Raw genomic sequence first — 20,697 nt, 5'->3', positions numbered from 1 at the left:
TGTGATCAAGAAATACGCGAGATGCGGTGTTGGCCGCATCATCGTATGTGGAGACTATTTGCTCGCTTCCCTTGTCGTGACGAAAATGGCCATATGATGCGGTGCCAGCCGCATCGATATGCTCATCTTCTTTCGTACTTGGGTCAAGCTATTCATCTTCGAACCGAATGGGTTCGAAGGATGTGACCGCATGGGTGCGGTTTGCTTACTGGTAGGGGTTTGTTTGATGCGGGTAATGGTCGTTTTGGGACCATACCCCTTCAAACACCTTATGCGGATGCTGAATAAAAAAACAATAGAATAGAAAAAGGAAAAGATATTGAGAGAACACCTGAAAAGGTATTGAGACTACTAAATGGGAAAAAAATAGATCACAAAAAATGTAGTGGAAGAGAATCGAACTTGAGTCTATTGGTTGTATCAGCAAAGCCTTAACCAATACATCCAACTCTCATTTTGTTAACAAATTTCAGGCTACTATAATATATATAAAAGAATGGGTCGGTGGCTTTGATGTGACAGCCACCGACCATTCACTTTAACATTATATTAATTTGACTAAATCTACGGGTGGTTATAATTTTCTTTTTCTTATTTCCTAAACTACCCTTCTTAATCTAATAAAATACTCTTAAACTATCTAAACTATTACTAAAATGCCATTTTAACTTGTAGCCATTGATTGAATAATCTAAGGGCTGTAAAGAGTTCTGCAGGTTCTGTAAATCTTTTTGGTTTTGAAATGATCTTGATTCTATATATATATATATATATATATAAAGGGGTTCATCCCCCACCCCCTAGGTCCATCCCCTCCAAACCGAGCCTACATGGCGCTGACGTGGCAACCCATCCTTTTAGGGATGAGGCTCTCCATACCCACTAGTCTAAGAAAAGCTTTGGCATGGTTTCATTTATTTCCATGTGTGTTCTTTTGCTCATACCCATTAGATAAATCCATGTCAATAATCTAGTAAATATATAACACCCCAAAAAATTATATTATCATGTCTGCCTCATAACGGGAAATAAGTTAACATACTTCATGTATTTGTTCTTAAATAGGAAAACAAACAGCAATCATGCTCCAAAAGGTTGTATTACCGTATAGCTTGACATGAAATAAGTTAATTTTGTCAAGCTATTTACAACGAATAGACTTTTGATGCTGATACACATTGATAAAACTAGTACACGAAATAGAATCATATACTTTATAGCTTTTTACGGTACTAAAACATCTTACGCTTATAAGAAAATATAAATCAAACATTTACGTATCTGGAGGTATATTTTTTCGTGATAAAAAAGAAATATAGATGTATATTGTGTTATGATACACTTGGTACCGTATCGTTTCGCATAATACATAATTGAAACTTAAGCAAATTTTTAAAATCAAATATCGTTAGTAACTACCGTACTAAATACGATAGCTAAATTGAAAACTAAAAAACGTACCGAATAGGTGATCGGTATTTTGGTCTGAAATTTCTCTTCCCTATAGTATAGTATACCATGAAAATTTTAATTTTGGTGATAATCTAATTAGTTCAACCCAACACACAATCAATGAATCGTGGCCGTTCATCTAAACTCTAAAGCTTCCACCACACAAGCAAACGAAGCCATACGTGAACATCACACGTGTCAAACGCTCATTGGTTCATTCGACGTGGAATGAGTTATCATTGGCCGGATCTACTCGACACAACTCCTCCAGATCTATATATACACACACACTCACAATACACTTCAACAATTGAAGAGCGCAGTCTCTCTCTCTAGAATCTTCTTCTTTAAATCAACCAACATTTCAACAAATTGAAGATGCGTTCGTTGAATTTGTGTTTGTTTCTTTTGATCGGTTGCTTGTTTTCACAGATTCACGCTTCTGCCGACGCTGTAAGTGAACTAAATTGATGCTTGTTATGGATCTGTAGTGGATGAATTTGACCATTTGTAACTGATTTGTTTGATTTTTGTAGATATTTTATGAGTCGTTTGATGAAGCATTTGAGGGAAGCTGGATCGTGTCTGAGAAGGAAGATTATTCTGGTAAGATCTGTTTGAATTTTTTTATCAGATTGTTATTATTAGGGTTTAAGTGGTTTTGATAATTGTTTGAACTGTTAGTGATGGTAATTTGGTGAATTATTGGAACTTTGAAGCTGAATGTGCATGTGAATGATTTAGTTAGGGATTGGTTAACGATTAGATCAGGAAAATATAGATCTTAACTTCTTAAGAACTCTTTAGGTTTCTGTTTGCAACATGTTTAGTGTACTGTTGGTAGGTGATATTCCATTGCTTGTTTAAGAAGTTAAAAATGACTTGCTAGTAATGTTAGATTCTATTTACAGAAATGTACATGTGTTTTTTCTAAAAAGAGAAACAAAATGTATATATCACAAAAGTGAAAAGCCTGTGAATTAGCTTCCAGGTTACGTTTGTAGAATAACAGTCTATGGTCTAGTTAAAACCCTCTTTACATGTATGTAGACTTTAGATTCATCATCTTTTCTGATTGTGCTTTCTCTATAGGCATGTTCTCTTTTACAGTAATCTTATTTTTATAATGCTAGAAGTTTCCCTTCAACATGCATTTGAGTATGAGAGTAGTTATAATTTTTTTTTTTTTTTTTTTTTGCGAGTTGTCTGATAATCTGAACTAGTTCATCATGTGGTTCTCTACTTCTCTATATGTGCATCAACATCAAAGTTGAATTTGTTTGTACAATATATACTGTTAAAGAAATTGTAATAAATAGAATCTTTTGAAGTTGTTAGAAGTGTGTTTGAGGATTTGGTATTTCTAGTTATTTTTGGAGGCGAGTTTAAGAACCGGTTCAGGGTACCTGATGGGTATGGGCCTGGGAAAAGCCTACAAAGCTGTTTCATTATATAAAGTATTTACAATTACAATTTTCCCCTGATTTCTTATTTACCGTTGACTTTCTTGTTTGCTGCTGTTATGTAAGATAGATAAATTTTGTGTTTTGCAAACAATTTATTTTATTTACCACTCGCCATCATCATGTGTTAATGTGGATGTTAGGATATGAACATGTTGCAACATCTTTCTTTTATGATATTGTTTTTTCTCTTTTCGGTTTTTGACTTTTGTAATCATTACTATTTATGGTCCTTAGGTGAATGGAAACACTCGAAGAGTGAGGGACATGATGACTACGGGCTTCTCGTGAGTCAGCAAGCTAGAAAGTACGCAATCGTCAAGGAGCTAGAAAAACCTGTTGAGCTCAAGGACGGTACAGTTGTTCTCCAGTTCGAAGTCCGTCTTCAAAACGGTCTCGAGTGTGGTGGCGCATATTTGAAGTATCTTCGACCACAAGAGGCTGGCTGGACCGCCAAGGGGTTCGACAATGAGTCTCCTTATTCAATCATGTTTGGTCCGGACAAATGTGGGGCCACGAACAAGGTCCATTTCATCCTAAAACACAAAAACCCCAAAAGTGGAGAATATGTCGAACACCATCTCAAGTTCCCCCCTACTGTTCCTTCAGACAAATTGACCCATGTATACACAGCTGTTATTAAACCCGATAACGAGCTCGTAATCTTGGTTGACGGAGAAGAGAAAAAGAAGGCAAATTTCCTCTCGTCTGAGGACTTCGAACCCGCACTAATCCCTGCAAAAACCATTCCCGACCCGGATGATAAAAAACCCGAAGATTGGGACGAGCGAGCCCAAATCCCCGACCCAGAAGCCACAAAACCCGAGGACTGGGACGAGGATGCTCCTATGGAGATACTAGACGAGGAAGCTGAGAAGCCCGAAGGGTGGCTAGAAGACGAGCCGGAAGAAATCGACGACCCAGAAGCAGTTAAGCCCGAGGATTGGGATGACGAGGAGGATGGTGAATGGGAAGCACCCAAAATCGACAACCCGAAATGTGAAGATGCACCGGGGTGTGGAGAATGGAGAAGACCGTTAAAGAGAAACCCGGCTTACAAGGGTAAATGGCATGCTCCACTTATCGATAACCCTGCTTACAAGGGTATCTGGAAGCCTCAAGAGATTCCAAACCCTGATTACTTTGAACTTGAAAAGCCCAACTTTGAACCGATCGCTGCCATCGGTATTGAGATCTGGACAATGCAAGATGGAATCCTGTTTGACAACGTCTTGATAGCCAGTGATGAAAAGACTGCAACCGAAATTAGGGATACCACATGGAAGCCGAAGTTTAAGGTGGAAGAAGAGAAACAGAAGGCAGAAGAACAAGCAGCTGGGTCTGATGGTCTCAGCGGAATCCAGGTAATTAATTTATTCACTATTAAAAAAATTACAATAAATATTTTTTCCCCTTTATTTACAGGTTTTTTTTTTTCTAATTATTTTACTTAAATTTTATTTTCAGAAAACTGTGTTTGATGTTCTCTACAAGATCGCTGATTTGCCTTTCTTGGGTGACCACAAGGACAAGGTTTTGGTAAGTTGTTAATTCCATTCTTCAGTAGGGGTCTATGTAAACTAACTGAGTTGAGCCCTAGCTAGGGGTACAAACAAGCCGAGCCCGAGCTCGATTAACTTATGAGAGCATGAGCTCTGTTCGGTTTGAGCTTTATTTCTAAAGCTTGAGCTCGGCTCATTGTTAGTTTCTCAAGTTCGAACTTGGCTCGTAAACAAGTTTAAATAAGCCTGGCTCGGCATGTTTACTAGACAACTTTAAATATTACACAAAGGCTTGAAAAGCTTCACATGCCAGGCTCGATCTTGGGCTCGATAAGCAAACTAGCTTTATTTTAGGCTCAAGTGCGGCTCGGGCTTGATAAGGTTCGGCTCATTTCGAGCTTTTTCTCGAGCCAATTCTGAGCAGCTCGTGAGTCGCTTGGCTTGTTTGCACCCCTAGCCCTAACTCACCTTGTAGCTTGGCTTGATTTGAGCTCTTAGCCAAGTCTCCTATAACACTGTCAAGAGAAGAATGTCTTTACTTTTCTAAACTAAAGTGAAAGTTGTTCGTTGTGTTATTGCAGGAAGTTATTGAGAAGGCTGAGAAACAACCAAACATTACAATCGGTGTGATTGTTTCGATTGTGGTGGTGATCTTTAGTGTGTTGTTGAAGCTGTTGTTTGGTGGGAAGAAAGCGGTAAGCCTTCTTCTGCCTTTACTTTTCACGCGTCAACGATATTTGGTCGATCCTTTTTACTTAATTGTATGAACTGATTTTACAGACAAAGAAGGTGAATGTGGCACCGGCGAAGAAGGAAGAAGAAGAATCAAAGGCAGCAGAAGGTGAAGAAGAAGAAAAGGAAGAGAAGAGCGAGGATGCAGCGGCAGCAGGGGCGGTCCCGCGTAGAAAGACAAGACGTGATAACTGAGTGTTGAGAAGTTGATGAGGAGTTAGATACATGGATATTCATTTTGGTGTTTTTATTTTTGTTTTTGACATTTGAACTTGTTATTTTTGTGGTTTAGAAGGGGAAGGAAAGAAAAGTTTGTATGAAGACGTTGTAAATGAGGATTTATTATAATCTAGAATCAAGTCTTGTAGTAGTAGTAAGTAATTTCATTTTATTGACGTTAAATTGCAACACTTAAGAGCTTTGATTTCATTTTCTATCTTACTGCTTATCACTAAAGAGTCATGAAAGTAGTTATTTTCAAGCTAACGACTTTTATAAAAAAAAATTATTGTCATGTCAGATATCTACTTAAAAAAATTACAAATATGTCATACGTCTGTAAGAGTCAAATGCTTGATGATTAATTAAATACAGTCAAAGAAATGACCAAAATAACAAGAAAAAACGAAACCAAAAATAACTACCAATTGAAAGTCCCTGTTGCTTAAATGTAATGAATTTATTAATTGAAATGAACTTGAACAACAACAAGCTACAACTAATGGGGTGGTGGTTCATTGGCAAAGGCAAAACCTTTAAACACCTTAGGAGAGGGAGATCTTGGGTTCAAGTCCCATAGACGTCATGGAATAAAAAAAATTGCCGTTCAAAAAAAAAAAAAAAAAAAAACAACCAAGCTACAACTGAATTAACCAGGCTAGCGACTAATCGTGTCGGATTGGGTTTTATATGTGATATTTTTATATGTAATTTTTTTAAGTAGATAAGTTTAACCCATTCTCTACTATTTTTTTAAGTATGCAAGATTATTTGCTGAAATTTACGGGTTTTGGCCGGAATCACCTATTTCCGGCCGAGTGAGGCCGATTAGAGCCTACTAGGGCCGACTAGCAATTAATTCACTGATTACCTAAAAATTAATGCCGACTAACGATTAATCACCGACTAGTCCCCGATTAATCCCGATTTTTCCAACACCAAGTCTAGTGATATGATGCTACCCCTGTTACTGTAGGGGTCTAGTGATATGGTGCCATCCCTTAAAAAGTGATATGGTTCCAAATTCGGCTGTGTGACCGAACTTAAGTCTTGCACAGCCCCAGAAACGTGTATGTTGCTTATGATATGACAGTAAGTTTGCAGTACAACAATAAGATTGCATATACAGAAACGAGAACAGGGATAGCGTTCAAGGTATTACACAAGTACCGCTACAATGCATGCACAACATACAATGGAACCAACTTCGAAACGGAAATGTAGCAACAAAACTCGTCCACCTACCGCCACGAGCACAAAAAGAATCAATTCAACGCCTGTTGCTTTTCCCGCAATGCGGGTAGGTAAACCATGATGGTTTAACCTTTAAGAATCCTCGGAGGAATCAACGCCTTAGGTGGATTTGGGATTGCATCATCCGGGCCAAGATTGTCAATAGGCGGTCGTTGTTTATGATGATCGGTGACACTTTGGTACGCCATCGTCAATGCTAGTGCCTGTTAACCACCAAAATCAAGAGACAACGTTAAGTCTACTGAAGCGTTGAACCAGCCTTTATTGTCGCAATTTTGACCCACTAATTCTTACAAACAGGTCGATTAGGATTACGTCCATTAAGATATATATGATTTAACTAAAAGTGGTCATCAAGAACTCATAGCGAAAACATGGGCCGGTTCCATGGTTTGAAAAGTCAAAACAATTAAAAACTAAATGAATTACGGTCCAAGACAACTTACAATGTGATCATGATCGGGAGGAGCGTAAATGCCAGTCGTCACCGTACTTCTTCGTCGAGTTGCATTGGTGGGTGGATCCTTAATTTTCTCAAAACCAACAGGAACAACCATTACCGGCATCCCAACTAGATTACCGACACAAACCTTTTCCCAATCAGTAACATTTCCCACAAACGCATCGACCGTAAAACCCTCCTTAACTTCTTGTATTAGCTTTCCCCGTGCTCTTTGCGACTGTTTGGAAATGAAATACGCGACACGATTAGTATAAACAATCACTACAACAAATCAACCATTTCACCACATATTTGTTAAGTGGATGAATAGAGAGTAAATGATGTACCTGTATATAATCTACAGCTGGTATTACACGGGCCCGACGAAGCTCTGTGGGCCATTGATCTTGGGCCTCGAACTCATCATCTTGTCCAGATCGTTGCCAAGTGTCGAAATGAGCTAGCATATCAACATCCATAGTGAAATTTAAGATCCCTTGAACCGACTCGACGGTGTAATTAAGCGTAAACGGTACCATTTTAACACCCTTTGATCTAAGCACATCAACAACCTAGCAATTTGACATAACCAGTGAATTCATCATTTGTTAAGAGTCAATACGTATAAAAATAATAGTTCATAATATAAAATACTGACCTCCATCTCGGCATCCTCAATATAGCCAACCGTAAGCTTTGTAATGTCTACAGAAAACGGGTCGTCGAGAAAGATTTTTCTTGAAGAAAGGTCGTCGGGATCTTTACCCCGGATAACGTCTAGAACAATTGCGCAATCAACAGCACTTCTACATAAAGGACCAAGTTTGTCCTTATAAAGAAAAAAATATATCTATTAATAAAACAACATACGTAATGCAATTAAAGCCAGAACCGAAAATTGGATATTATTGTTACCAGGCTCTCGGACAAGCTCAGCACACCGGTTCGACCAACAGCACCAAAAGTTGGCCGCAATGCAGTCACGCCGCACCGCGCAGAAGGGTAAGTTATCGAACCAGCCGTCTCAGACCCAATTGCAAAAGGAACCATACCAGCTGAGGTGCAGGCAGCTGGCCCTGCTGATGAACCGGTGGTGAACTCCTCAATGTTCCATGGGTTTCTGGTTCGACCACCGAACCAAATATCGTCGTATGCCAGAGACCCTGTAACCAGTTTCCCGACAAGAACCGCCCCTGCAGACTTCAACCTGCATTATAGGAGGCAATTTTAACAATTCAACCGATTAACTTTTAACGGATTGATTTGGGTCATGTCTATCTCTTAATGGGTCAAGTTAGAAAGGTTTAAAAGGAAACGGGCCAAATGGGTTGAAGTGTCTACAAAAGTATTTAAAGCGTTCATACCTCTTGTAAACCCAAGCCTCGATGTCAAGAACTTGATCTTTAAAAGTAGTTGAACCCCAAGTAGTTTTATACTCGGGAACCGCAATTATATCCTTTAGCCCATACGGTATCCCATGAAGCGGGCCTAACGTTTCAATAAAATCTTGTTAAGAACCAAGTACTCATAAATGACATCAAGTGGTTTATATGGTGTACATAAGCATATACTCTTCTCTGTTCATATAGGAGAAAGCGATTTAGACTCGTTCTTACGAATTATTCGATCTTAGTTATGGTTTATCCCTAACGAGTCGCACAGTCCGAGATCCTTTCGATGACCTATGTTGTGTTGAAGGGGGTCACAAGCAAAATATGGTTCATTCTATTGCCTCAAGTGTATATAACCTCTTAGACCGTTTATTATATGAAAATTAATATTTATATTTATATTTATATAGCAATTATATGGCCTTCGTAATCATATTTAACAAGTTATTAATAAAAAGTTACAAAAAGGTGGCACAAAAAGTGTTTCGAGTCAACCCGTCCCATTTTGACCCATACAAGTATTACCCGTTGACTGGAAACCCGTATAGACCTGCCACCTCTATGTTTATACTACCTAAGTCGACTCCTTGTGCGAGTAGTTGATCAGCTTGTTTCGCCTGCTTGTAGGCAAGATCCTCGGTAATGGTGATCACCGCTTCCAATACTGGATTGTATCTATAGGATGATCATCAATGCACACCATTAAATTATAATGAAAAAAATATATAACAAAACAGGGTCAAGTTATTTTACAAAGGCAAATTGGATTTAAATAATCCCAACTCACTGTTATTGGCCAATAATAATCCCAACTCATTTAATCACCAATAATAATCCGAGCTATTCGCTTTTGTTTATAAAATACTCCCAGTTAAAAAAAACACTAACTAGGTTAAAAAATTGCTGATGTGGCTTGCCACGTGGCATATTTTGATGATGTGGCAGCTGATGTGGCAGTCTACGTGGCATATTTTGATGACTTGGCAGCTGATGTGGCAGTCTAGGTGGCATATTTTGATGACGTGGCAGCTGATGTGGCAAGCCACATCAGCAATTTTTTAACCTAGTTAGTGTTTTTTTAACTGGGAGTATTTTACAAACAAAAGTGAATAGTTCGGATTATTATTGGTGATTAAATTAGTTGGGATTATTATTGGCCAATAACAGTGAGTTGAGATTATTTAAATCCAATTTGCCTTTTACAAAGGCTTATAATTGTAAGAAGTGTAAGAAGGATTTATAGAGTGACAAGTGTCCAATAACCTAAAACTAAGGGTATAAGGAGTGGTTAAACACTTTAAAGTGGCAAACCAAAAAACCGACCAATGAGAGTGCGCCATGTCAATTAGGCAAAAGTGTTTAAACTTTGGTGAAAAATGTTGGCAATGGTTTAAACACTTGGTGAAGTGGTAAACTATTTTTTTAAAAAAAAGGAAAAAGGTGTGATTGGTTGAGATAGGAATGGACCCCACCCACAATACCCTCCCTCTCTCTCCTTCTCCCTCTTGCCGAATCGGTGTTCCATCACCGATTTACCCCCCCATTTCGTCAAACACCCACGCGGCAAAGTGTTGGCATTGGTTTGCCGATCGGTGATGGGAGTTTGCCGCATCCCACTCCTTACCCCCTAAACCCACTACATCACCACCAAAAACCTAAACACCCACCCCACCCCACCACCACCCAAAAACCTAACCCCCCCCCCCCCCCCCAAAAAAAAAAAAAAAACCTAAACCCCCACCCCCTCGGCAAAAAAAATGGGGTGGGTGATGTGTGTGTGTGTGGGGGGGGGGGTTAGGTTTTTGGTGGTGGTGGATGTTTAAGGTTTTTTTTTTTTTTGTCGTGGGGTTTTTTTTGTGTAGTGGGTTTTTTTAGGTTATTGGACACTTGTCACTCTATAAATCCTTCTTACACTTCTTACAATTAGGATCCTTTGTATTTGATCCTAATCCTAACAAAAAAATATTTGGAAATCCTAAGCTAGCAAAATTACCTTTTTATCCTCTTTAGAAAGATCCCGACAAGCTCCTCAGAGGAAATTTTTTTCGTTCTTATAAGATGTCCGAGTTCAAGAATCTATCATCACATATTTTCAACAAAACCATTAATGAGAATCAAGCTTAATGCAAAATTTAGCAACGGTCCGGATTTGTTTTAGTGGCGGTTAACTTACAGTCATGAAGGCAATATCTTCTTCATTTTCAGGCCTTGTAACACCGGAAACCGAAGGGTAATTAAATCGATTGACGTCATCGTGTATTTCTTCGTGTTTCCATTCGGAATTGAAAACTAACGGAGATGGGTGCTTTAATCCACCATTTGTAGTAGCCACTATTTTCCTGTTGTCTTTAATTATAGGAATAGTGAGCTCTTTCGCACCCTTCTCGATCTCGAGCATCTGAATTTGAAAAAATATTATATGTGTTTAAACGTAGGTGTAAACTTTAATTGTGATAACATTGTTTATGTAATTTAAACAATGTACCTTACTGTCATTGAAGAACTCTGCATCCAACATACTAAAACCACGTTCAAGTCCCGAAGCATCATCTACCTTTTTCGAGCGTTTTTCATGCCTAAATGGCTCGGGGCTCGCACTGTCCTGATCGAAAATGAGCACATTTAGTGGAAAAACATATGAAAAAAATAATATAACGGCAAGGGGCCGCGATCAACATTTGTGCAGCCTATCGGATGCGTTTATTACCTGGAGAAAATGGTCCTAGAAAGACTTGGAACATTCCGGAACAACATATTTCCGATTTTATTATAGGAACTCACCTGCTTTGCAAATGTTAAAAGTAGAAATATGCATCTTATTATATGCTCCATAAGCTACCAACCGGAAACTGATCGATTACAATTCAGAATTTATATTTATTTGGCGTACCCTCCTCCCATCAGATTCCTTAAACCTTATCGTTATCCATAAGATTATATGGAAATGAAAAGTAGAACCTTAAATATACCAATTCCGTAACCATTTCTCATAAAATTATAAGGTTAAGGAATGAGATATGGTACGCTTTTAGGAAATCAATTTTTTTTTTAAATGAAATGATGGTTTTTAGTTAAATTATATAGATAAAGAAAAGGAACCTATTGTGAATGTAGTCAAGCAGGTTGTCAGAAAGTTGCACATGAAAGCGAGAAATTAATTGCCAATGGACTCGCGACTCTTCTACTTTTCAGAAAGTTGCATAGAAAAGCGAGGTTGCCAATGGCATTGGCAACTTCTCTCTACTTTTGAGAGATCGCCAATTAGCGACCTCTCCATTTTTCTTCTCTTTTTACATAAGTACGTGAGAAAACCTAGAGGTCGCCAATGCGAATGACGGCCTAACCAACCTCGAACCGACTACATTCTGATTCTCATTCCCTAACAAAGCTAGGTATGGTCGGAGAGGTCGTCATCGCTAGACCACCCCCAAGTGACACGTTTGCAAGCTTAGCTCTTGTGATACATGGGGAAGGTGTATCCCAAATATAAAAAGTTCTTCCAATTCATGGAATTTAGGGACACAAAAGCATTCACTAATAAAGCATTCACATCCCTTCCCCCATCTCCATTTCTATAATTACACTAAAAATTACTACATTTTCTCTATCTTTTTCAATTAAATAATATTATCTTACACCTTTATCATTATCTTTTCTCTCTCCTCCACTCACAAACACTTTCAAAAAAATAATAGGGGTGAAGAGTGTTTCCCAAATATACAGATGAACAGTAACATTTTCTCTCTCCTCTACCCACAACCACTTTTTATAATATGCAGAACCCACTCACATAAAATTACAGAATGGAATGTGAATGCTCTAAGGTGATTTCGGGATGCGAACATGTACACATGTGTATTCATGTGTTAACACGACCCATTTAACCCGAAAATTTTCTTTTACACCTTTTATATTGAAATCCTAGAATTACAAATTAAAAAAAAAATACATGATGCACACTTATAACTAAGGCTTATTCTATTCCCACACCCCTAAATTTTTATTGGGTGTTAATATTTACGCACCCTTCCCCTCTATCTCTGTCTATATACATACATATATATAGAAAGTGATGAGTGAAAAGGATGTGGGAACAAGATTTTGGGGGTGTGGGAATAAGATAAACCTTTTTATTCCCACGTCTTTTTCATCTCTCTATATAATCTATGTATATAGAGAGATAGGGATGTGTGAATATTAACCCTCAATAATTAATCCTTCAATTTTTTTAAGATAACATAGTTACTAAGGCTGGTGGGTGTGTTATAAAGCCCCTTAGGGCTTTATCACGCCACATCGGCTCCACCTAGATGCCACCTTATATGGGGCCCTTCCTTTAAAATTCTTGCTGCAATGGTTTAAAACCTCTTTTAAACAATATAAAAAAAAGAAAAAAGAAATAAAAAAAGAAAATGTGATCTAATAGAAATGGGTCCCACGTAAATACTTAATAGCGCTCGTTGCTGGGCTAGCGAAGGATCGATGACGCCCCTTTGGCGAGTAGGGGGTGGGTAGAGGTGCTAAAAGTGATGATGTGGCCATGACGGTATACCACACCCCCTTGGACTAAGGCCATGGGGTATGGGGCTTGGGTTGGGGGAAAACGCCCAAGCCACCATCCTGGGTGGGCTTGGGTTGGGGCGTGGCCCTTGGGGCTTGGCTTTCAAGCCGGCGTGGGGCGGTATGGCCAAGCTAGCTGGCTGCCTTCCATTGGCTCACCCGCCACGTCATAGCGGATTCAAAATTTGAATTTAAAATTCAAACGGTCTGGGGACACCAAACCGCCACCCGGTCACCCAACCACCCCCTATATATTGTAACCCCAACCCACTGCCCCCCCCCCCCCCCACACACACACACATCCCACGAACCCAACCCCACCGGCTAACCCACTGTTCCCCCCCGCTATGGCATCCTGGACCCATGAAGAAGAAATGGCACTCGTCACTAGCGTCGTCGACGCTATGAAGGGACAGCCACCCGGCCAAACAAAATATTGGGTAGAAGCATTCGCGGCCTACCGACATAACGCCGGTAACGACCGCCACAACCTCAACGCGTGCCAACATAAATGGCGCGAGCTACGGCCCAAGCTCGACCGTTTCAAGGCTTACTACGAAGCGGTTCCGAGCGGCGAGTTGAGCCACGAGGACCGGGTGGCGGTGGCGAACATAGAGTTTCGAGGCAAGGAGCGAAAGGCGTTCGACAAGATCGACCTTTTTGAAATTTATTTAACGCTCTAGGTTTATTTTGTAATTTTTATAAATTATGTAATTTTTAGGATTATGTAATTTTAAATTTTAATGAAGTTGTAGGTTTTTTTTTTTTTTTTTATAAATGTTGTGTGATTTTTTTATAATTTTTTTGTAAATGTTTTTTTTTTTAATATTATGCCACCGGTGCACCCAACCCAAGCCCAACCCACGCCCCGCCATACCCCGCGGACACGTAACCAGGCGGTGGGGGAGCTCCAATTCCACGTGTCAACCAATGCCCAACCCAAGCCCCACCATACCCTACGGTCTAAGTAACATACATTTCTAAAACAAACGAAGGTACAGCCCGTCAAGTCAACCGAATATAAATGTATTTTGGCGTTTTACGGGTTAGGCCCGAATCCGTTCAGACTAAAAACAAACCGTAATCAATCAATCCACTAATCCAGTACAGTTTATTTAATTGACTAATTAAAACCTAAGTGAACACAAATTTACACAACTCTGACCATTCAATTCTACTCACAAATCATGAAGAGCTATACATGCATACAAACATATACATACATATATATAGAGAGAGAGAGAGAACGAAGAGAGAGAGATTACCATATTTGCAGCAGAGGGTGACGGTCGGTGTTGTGGGATTGAAGAAGGGATGCAAAATAGCAAAGTAGAGAGAAGGAGAGTGATAATCAGAAAGAGGACACGTGTCCGTCCGGAAGGAGTAAGGACACCTATTTTCAGGCCACATGGCTGCCGATGGGATCATACACGAGTCAGTCAGTCAGTCGGAATAAAGCATTTAGGTTTGCTTGCAGCGATGGTTTGTTTCATTAATCGAATCTGCGACTAAACTTTTGACTCCATCAACTTGGTTTACTTTATGTTTTAGCATCTATCGATAAACTATACTTTACATAATTTCAAGATGGTAGGTAGTATTCAAAAACAAAGAAAATTTATTCTTGTTATAAATTAAGGCCCCACTATTTTAGGGTGGTTGGTATTTAAAAACAAAGAAAATTTTTCTTGTTATAAATTAAGGCCTCACTATTTTTAGGGGACTGATAGTGGTCATTAATGATAGAATTCATCACTTACAATATTCAATCATGTTTCGCCATGTCAGCAACCATTTTTTCATCACTCACAACCTTTTTTAGTGGCGGTGGTCATCACTCACCACCACACCCAACAATTTCCCCCCAACCAACAACTACCCTCACAACCAACAACTATCACGCCGTGAAAAAAATCACGGAATCACACCAACCAACAACTATCACGCGTGGAAAAGTCAGTGGCGGTGGAAAAAAAACCCATCACTCGTTATTTTCTTCCATCACGGAACCGCCCCGTGTGGCCTTACACCACTAAAGTCCTTATTTCTCACACCTGTACGACTATACGTTTCGTATAAAGTTATACGGATCGTATAGGAGAATCTTGCACACAAAAAAATGTCAGCGAATGTTTTTTTTTGTCTCCATATATACGAGACGTATAACATTATACGACCTGTATATAATGTTATACGACCCATATAATGTTGTACGACCCAAACCTCATATAATGTATTCGACCCGTATAATGTTATAGGGTCCGTATAAAATGTTATATGACCTAATATTTTCTCCATTTATACGACCCATATAACATTATACGACCCAATATTTGTCATGTCAGAGTATTCTATACGGGTCGTATAACCCTATATGACCCGTATATAAAGGGTGGAAATAAGATTTTAAGGTGTGGCTTTATTAACACCCTAACCTAAACTATATTATATATTATATAATACTCTAATTTCAACATTTCTATGCATCAATGGTTGTAAATTATGCCTCACGTGTTGTACCAGTTGTTATGGGGTGCAGTTGTGTACCATGCCAGACACACGCAGATAATAGAGAGACATAAGACTGTGGGGTGTGGGGCTTGGGTTGGGGGAAAACGCCCAAGCCACCACCCCTTGGGGCTTGGGTTGGGCGTGGCCCTTGGGGCTTGGGTTTGAAGCCGGGCGTGAGGCAGGCTTGGGTTTGATGTGGCGGCCTCCTATTCGACTTGGGTTTTAAATTTTATATATATATATATATATATATATATATATATTAATAACCTGCCAACCCACGCGGTGCACCCACGCCCCGCCATACCCCACGGACACGTCACTAGGCGGTGGGAGGGCTAGAACTCTACGTGTCAACTCATGCCCCCAACCCAAGCCCCACCATACCCCACGGTCTAAAAAGGAGAGACAGATTTTAGAGAGAGAGAGAGAGAGAAGAGAGATACGGTGGAAGGACCACCGTTTCTGGTGGTGAACCTGATTGCGCACGGCAGCGCCTCTCACTTCCGACGCATAAACGACCGACATGGCGGCGGTGAGTTGTAGAGTTGTACTTCAGGTGAAGTCCGGCCAGTCTCCGGTGAAGATCCGATAAGTATTGTATTGTACTGCATGTTAACTTTTCAGTTAGATCTGCTCTTGATATTGTTAGTGCATTACGTCTATTGACTTCGTCTTGTATCATGTATTAGAATAGGATAGGATAGTGTAACACCTCGAAATTTTGTGTCCAATGATGTGTTAACACGTGTCATTTGTTTACACATGGCATCTATAATAAATAAAGGACTAATTTTGACAAACCTTGAAAGTATGTAAATTCGAGGGTTATAAATGTCAACAAGGGTAAATATACTGTATAGTATCCCTAAATAATGCTTAAACCTTCAAACGAATAAATTATAGATCGTACAAAAACAAAACGCGGAAGAAAGTGAGAGATTACAAACTACAGGGGTTAACTGTGTCAACATGTTTAATAATACCTCTGAGTGACCCTTTAACGTTCCAAAGACTTTGTAACGGTATTATACCCTCACTAAAATAATATATATAAATCTCGCGAAGTTTCGATATGAAACGAGAAAGATACGATCGAATTCGTAGAAGAAGGATTAAAAGCGTCAACAATGAAAGTTAAGGCTTTCAGAATAATTAAATAAATAAACCGGGGACTTAATAGCGCGGGTAATTAACACGAGGCCCCTATCGGTAAATAACCGAGGGCCAAACCGCAAAGTTACCCCTTCAAAACCGAAAGGTCAGGCGAATCATTACGAAAGATTTCGTTATTAATGGCCAGATTCTGTAATAATTACAAAAAGATTTAAAAATCCTGAAATCTTAACCTTAGGCGACCCGCGTGAAGTTTAAGGATAAGTTGAGGCGGGCCGCGAGCCTCCTCAATAACGCGTCTGAAATTCTAATCCCAAGCGACCCGCGTAAAAGAAGCATGGAATGTCCATGCGGGCCGCGTAAAGTGCCCAGATGCAGAATTGTAGTAACTACTTGGCTTTTGGACCATTTGAACGATCAAACCTTAATCAAAGAGGCATGGGCACCCTACAATTGACCCATATCACTCAGGGGACATCTACCCATCATCATGATCAGTAGTAGCATGTTGTGTAATGATTTTAGGCCTTGTTCTTGGCTATAAATAGCACCATTGTGCTCATAACATTCACAACATCAAAACTCACTTCTCTGATCATTCTAAGTGCTCCCAAGCATTCTCTTCTGCTCTATAATCAAGAACACACTTCTGTAAGTCGTTCACAATCAATTTGGTCTTGCATTTCCATAGTTATAGCTCATAAACGCAACCGTCGTAACTAACGGTTGTCATTGCAATATCTTGCAAATGGTTCAGTCTTATGACGAATCAAAGATGGTTATGAGTTGGTATTTATGTGGGTATTAAACCTCTAAAATGGTTCTCCCTGATCACCACTCTAACTATGTCAATTATCGAGTCAAACGTGCGGTTAAAAAGTCAACAGAAAGCTATTTTAGCGATTTAAGCATAATCTGTAATGTATATGTTATGGAACCCGTTTTGACAATCCTAAAACATGATGATAAGTATATAAACTTGTTTGCGCTCGTTTGAATCGATCATTTACTATATTGAACCGGTTCGGAGCCGAAAGTCGCATAAGTTTGACTTTTGCTTTGACTTCGGTTCTGACCCGTTTTAGTGAGGTATAAAGATACCTTAGGACTCTCTTAGGACCAGGTCACATGTTGGTAATAACCTCTGTGGTCGGTTCATGAGTTATCCGAGTCTTTTGCGCAATTCCGTCATTCGCCTAAAAGTTGACCGTAACGGCCTTTTAAAATTAAAACGAGTATTTCGGACACGTGAACGGACCAAAACCTTGCTTGTTAAATTATAAGCATGTCCTTAAAGTTTCACGTCAATCCGAGGTCTAGAATGAGAGTTATGCTAAAAGGCGCACTTTTAAGAAAGTTTTGTATTTTACGGCGCAATTAGCATAACGCCCATCTAACCCAAGTTTTCGTCACCAAAACTTTTACCCACTGTGGTGAAATAATATTTTGGGAATTTTAAAGATTTTTAATAATTTTTACCTTGCTCATAACCTGCGGTTATGGCTACGGTTCGGTAAATACCGAATATGCCCTTTTTGGCCAAAACGGGAGTTCTACAAGGTCTTTTGACCCGATTCCAGTTGCTACTGGTTTTAAATAATAAATAAAGTATTTTAAGCTTTATAAGCTGTTCGGGAAAACTCAGATTTCCTGTAGAACTCGAAAATCCCTTTTAAAGTCTTTAAAATGACCGAAAAGCCCCTGCGGGGCATAATATTTACTTAAACTCGTTACGGGCATTACGGAAGGTATCCTACTGATACCAAAATACTTTTAAGGCATATTGACTTAGGAAATAAGCGTAGGACACTTATGGTTAACCGTTTCGCCTATTTGCGCACACGGTACGGCCCACGGAACTAGTTTTCGTGCAATAGCCGATATGGGTCAAATTATACTATTTGAACCCCCAACTCCAGAGTGTGAACTATAAACCCATATAAAACAAGTCACTGAACTTGTCGGGTCCAAATCATACTCCATTCTCGGTTTTCGCCTTTTCGTGCGAATTAACCATATCTACGTATCGGAATCAACCGGTTTAAGCTACGGCTAATATAAGGACCGTTAGGATTCTAAGAGGTTAATTAAAACCTTCGTTCCAGATTAGGAGCCCCAGTAAAAGCTATCGGTGACTTGATCTTAATTAAGGATTTATACTTGCAAAGGTAAATACTTTTGACTTATTTCCCCTATATGGGCTTGGGTTACGGTATATTAATACCGCTTGATTGAGCATTATATAATTCCATCGCTTAGGTGGTTAATTGATTAAATATGATTGGCTCATTTAAACAGTTTTGTTGCTTATAAGCCTTTGGGGGGTTTAATGACCGTTGTCCCGGATATCCTCGGCATCATTTTACGAAATGGCCACGACCATCGACATCCCGGTGTAGGCGTACACCCGGTATAAAGTGTCGACATTAAAACTAAAAGACGTAGCCGTTGGTTTTTATACTACGGTTTTACGCAAACGTGGTGTGTCTATAAATCTTTAACCCGGCACGACCCGGGCTACTGAACGCATAAAAGAACATGTAAAACGTTCACAAGATCATTATGAATTTTCCCAAGTTATAAAAGAGTTTGTGCCTCGTGCATTCAAATCAATTTTAATAAACATTTTCAAATGTGTCAGTTGAATGTATTTACCAGTGTAAACTGACGTATTTTCCCCAAAAAGATTAAGTGCAGGTACCTAAACGTAATTGGCTGGTATTAGCTCCCTAGCGTCGGGATAAGCCTCGCAAGCTTGATTGCAGTATCTAATGGAACAATACTTTATCTGTATTTACGATCCACTGTGGATATTCAACTTCTGTAATACATTTTGATATTACAATCAGAGGTTGAAATTATATATTTAAATTATGCTTCCGCTGTGCATTATATAATTGTGTGGTTTGACTATATTGTTGCCAACATCGTCACGGTAATCCCCCACCGGGCCCACCGGTGAGACACGTGGAAATCGGGGTGTGACAGGTTGGTATCAGAGCCAACATTGAGTGAATTAAACACTACCCTATTGTGTTTAATCTCAGTGACACAATTGCACATACTTGAGTCTAGACAAGAACTTAGGACAAATTCGGATTTATACTCCTTTTTGTCTTTATTTTTCGATTTGATTTTTAATAAGTTTTGGAGCAGGAAAATGCCACCTGTTATATTCCGAGGAAGAGGAAGGGGACGAAGAGGCCGAGGAGAAATCGTGACACATCACGATCAAGAAGCTGGACCATCTGGTACAAGACATCCTTCGATGACACGGAACGAAGAGCCACAACGACGAAGAGATCTTTACGAACCTGCGAGGCATTCCACTTCGCACAGCTCGACGCCATCCTACCGGCACTCCTTTGGGCCAGATTCAGAAAATAATCCCAACAACCCACAACCTTTCTTCATACCTCTACAACGTTCGGTATCGCACCGAAACTACGACGACCCTAGTCCGTACTACGTAGCTCAGTTTAATCCGGCTGACTACATACAGGAACCTTCAGGTTTTGTTCCACTAGGACCACAAGACCATTTTTCTGAAGATCCCATGGAGGAAGATGAGGATCCAACTGAACCAGCTCGTGGTACGCCCACGCATCCGATAGAAGTATCTGATGGATCTTCATATCATGGTCCGCAGTATCAAGGCCCAGACAGCTTTATGGCCTTGTTTGACCGACATGAGTGGTACAACACACCCTCTCATCAGACACAACAACCGAGACATCCACAGGATCCCTCTGAGGATTCACGCTTTGAGGCAGTTACGCCACCACCTCCGCCACCGGCACAACCAGTTATACCTGATCCGCCGAGGCGTAGGAGGACCAATGCTCGTATGTCTACACGAGGAGGAGGGGGTAACCACTTCAGCACTCCTCGACATTCTAGTAGTAGCCACTATCCGCCACTATATGAAGAAGGACCTTCAAGCCCTATACAGGAAGCGAACTCCGCACCTACTGCACGAAATTCGCCACCATTTGGGTATGACCAACCCATACCAGCTTACACAGGTCCAACGGCTTACAACCCGTTTGAACCGT

At 39.8% G+C, this 20,697-nt stretch overlaps 2 protein-coding genes across 6 annotated transcripts; one reads left to right on the top strand and one right to left on the bottom strand.

The window, feature by feature from the left end:
• Nucleotides 1-1,540: 1,540 nt before the first annotated feature.
• Nucleotides 1,541-5,578, top strand: LOC110865890 (calnexin homolog). Its single transcript, XM_022115225.2, has 6 exons — nucleotides 1,541-1,905; nucleotides 1,989-2,058; nucleotides 3,153-4,279; nucleotides 4,383-4,454; nucleotides 4,999-5,112; nucleotides 5,198-5,578. The coding sequence occupies exons 1-6, from the start codon at nucleotides 1,831-1,833 to the stop codon at nucleotides 5,342-5,344; spliced, it is 1,605 nt and encodes a 534-aa protein (XP_021970917.1). The 5' UTR covers nucleotides 1,541-1,830; the 3' UTR covers nucleotides 5,345-5,578.
• An 877-nt stretch (nucleotides 5,579-6,455) lies between these two features.
• LOC110865891 (glutamyl-tRNA(Gln) amidotransferase subunit A) lies at nucleotides 6,456-14,565 on the bottom strand. 5 transcript variants are annotated; one of them, XM_022115227.2, is made up of 12 exons: nucleotides 14,281-14,565; nucleotides 11,163-11,236; nucleotides 10,941-11,052; nucleotides 10,629-10,853; nucleotides 10,449-10,531; nucleotides 9,030-9,130; nucleotides 8,429-8,552; nucleotides 7,980-8,271; nucleotides 7,723-7,893; nucleotides 7,412-7,636; nucleotides 7,069-7,302; nucleotides 6,456-6,825 (listed from the first exon to the last, which is right to left on the bottom strand). In XM_022115227.2, the coding sequence occupies exons 1-12, from the start codon at nucleotides 14,281-14,283 to the stop codon at nucleotides 6,688-6,690; spliced, it is 1,782 nt and encodes a 593-aa protein (XP_021970919.1). In that variant the 5' UTR covers nucleotides 14,284-14,565; the 3' UTR covers nucleotides 6,456-6,687. The 5 variants fall into 5 exon arrangements, with proteins under 5 accessions (XP_021970919.1, XP_021970920.1, XP_021970922.1 ...); XM_022115228.2 differs by lacking the exon at nucleotides 11,163-11,236 and having other exon boundaries at nucleotides 10,941-11,057; XM_022115230.2 differs by lacking the exon at nucleotides 11,163-11,236.
• Nucleotides 14,566-20,697: the final 6,132 nt, after the last annotated feature.

The sequence above is a fragment of the Helianthus annuus genome, chromosome 5, assembly GCF_002127325.2.
Source record: "Helianthus annuus cultivar XRQ/B chromosome 5, HanXRQr2.0-SUNRISE, whole genome shotgun sequence".
Classification (NCBI taxonomy): Eukaryota; Viridiplantae; Streptophyta; class Magnoliopsida; order Asterales; family Asteraceae; genus Helianthus; species Helianthus annuus.
The sequence above is the reverse complement of the archived record's forward strand: the minus strand, read 5'-3'. Positions and strand labels throughout refer to the sequence as shown.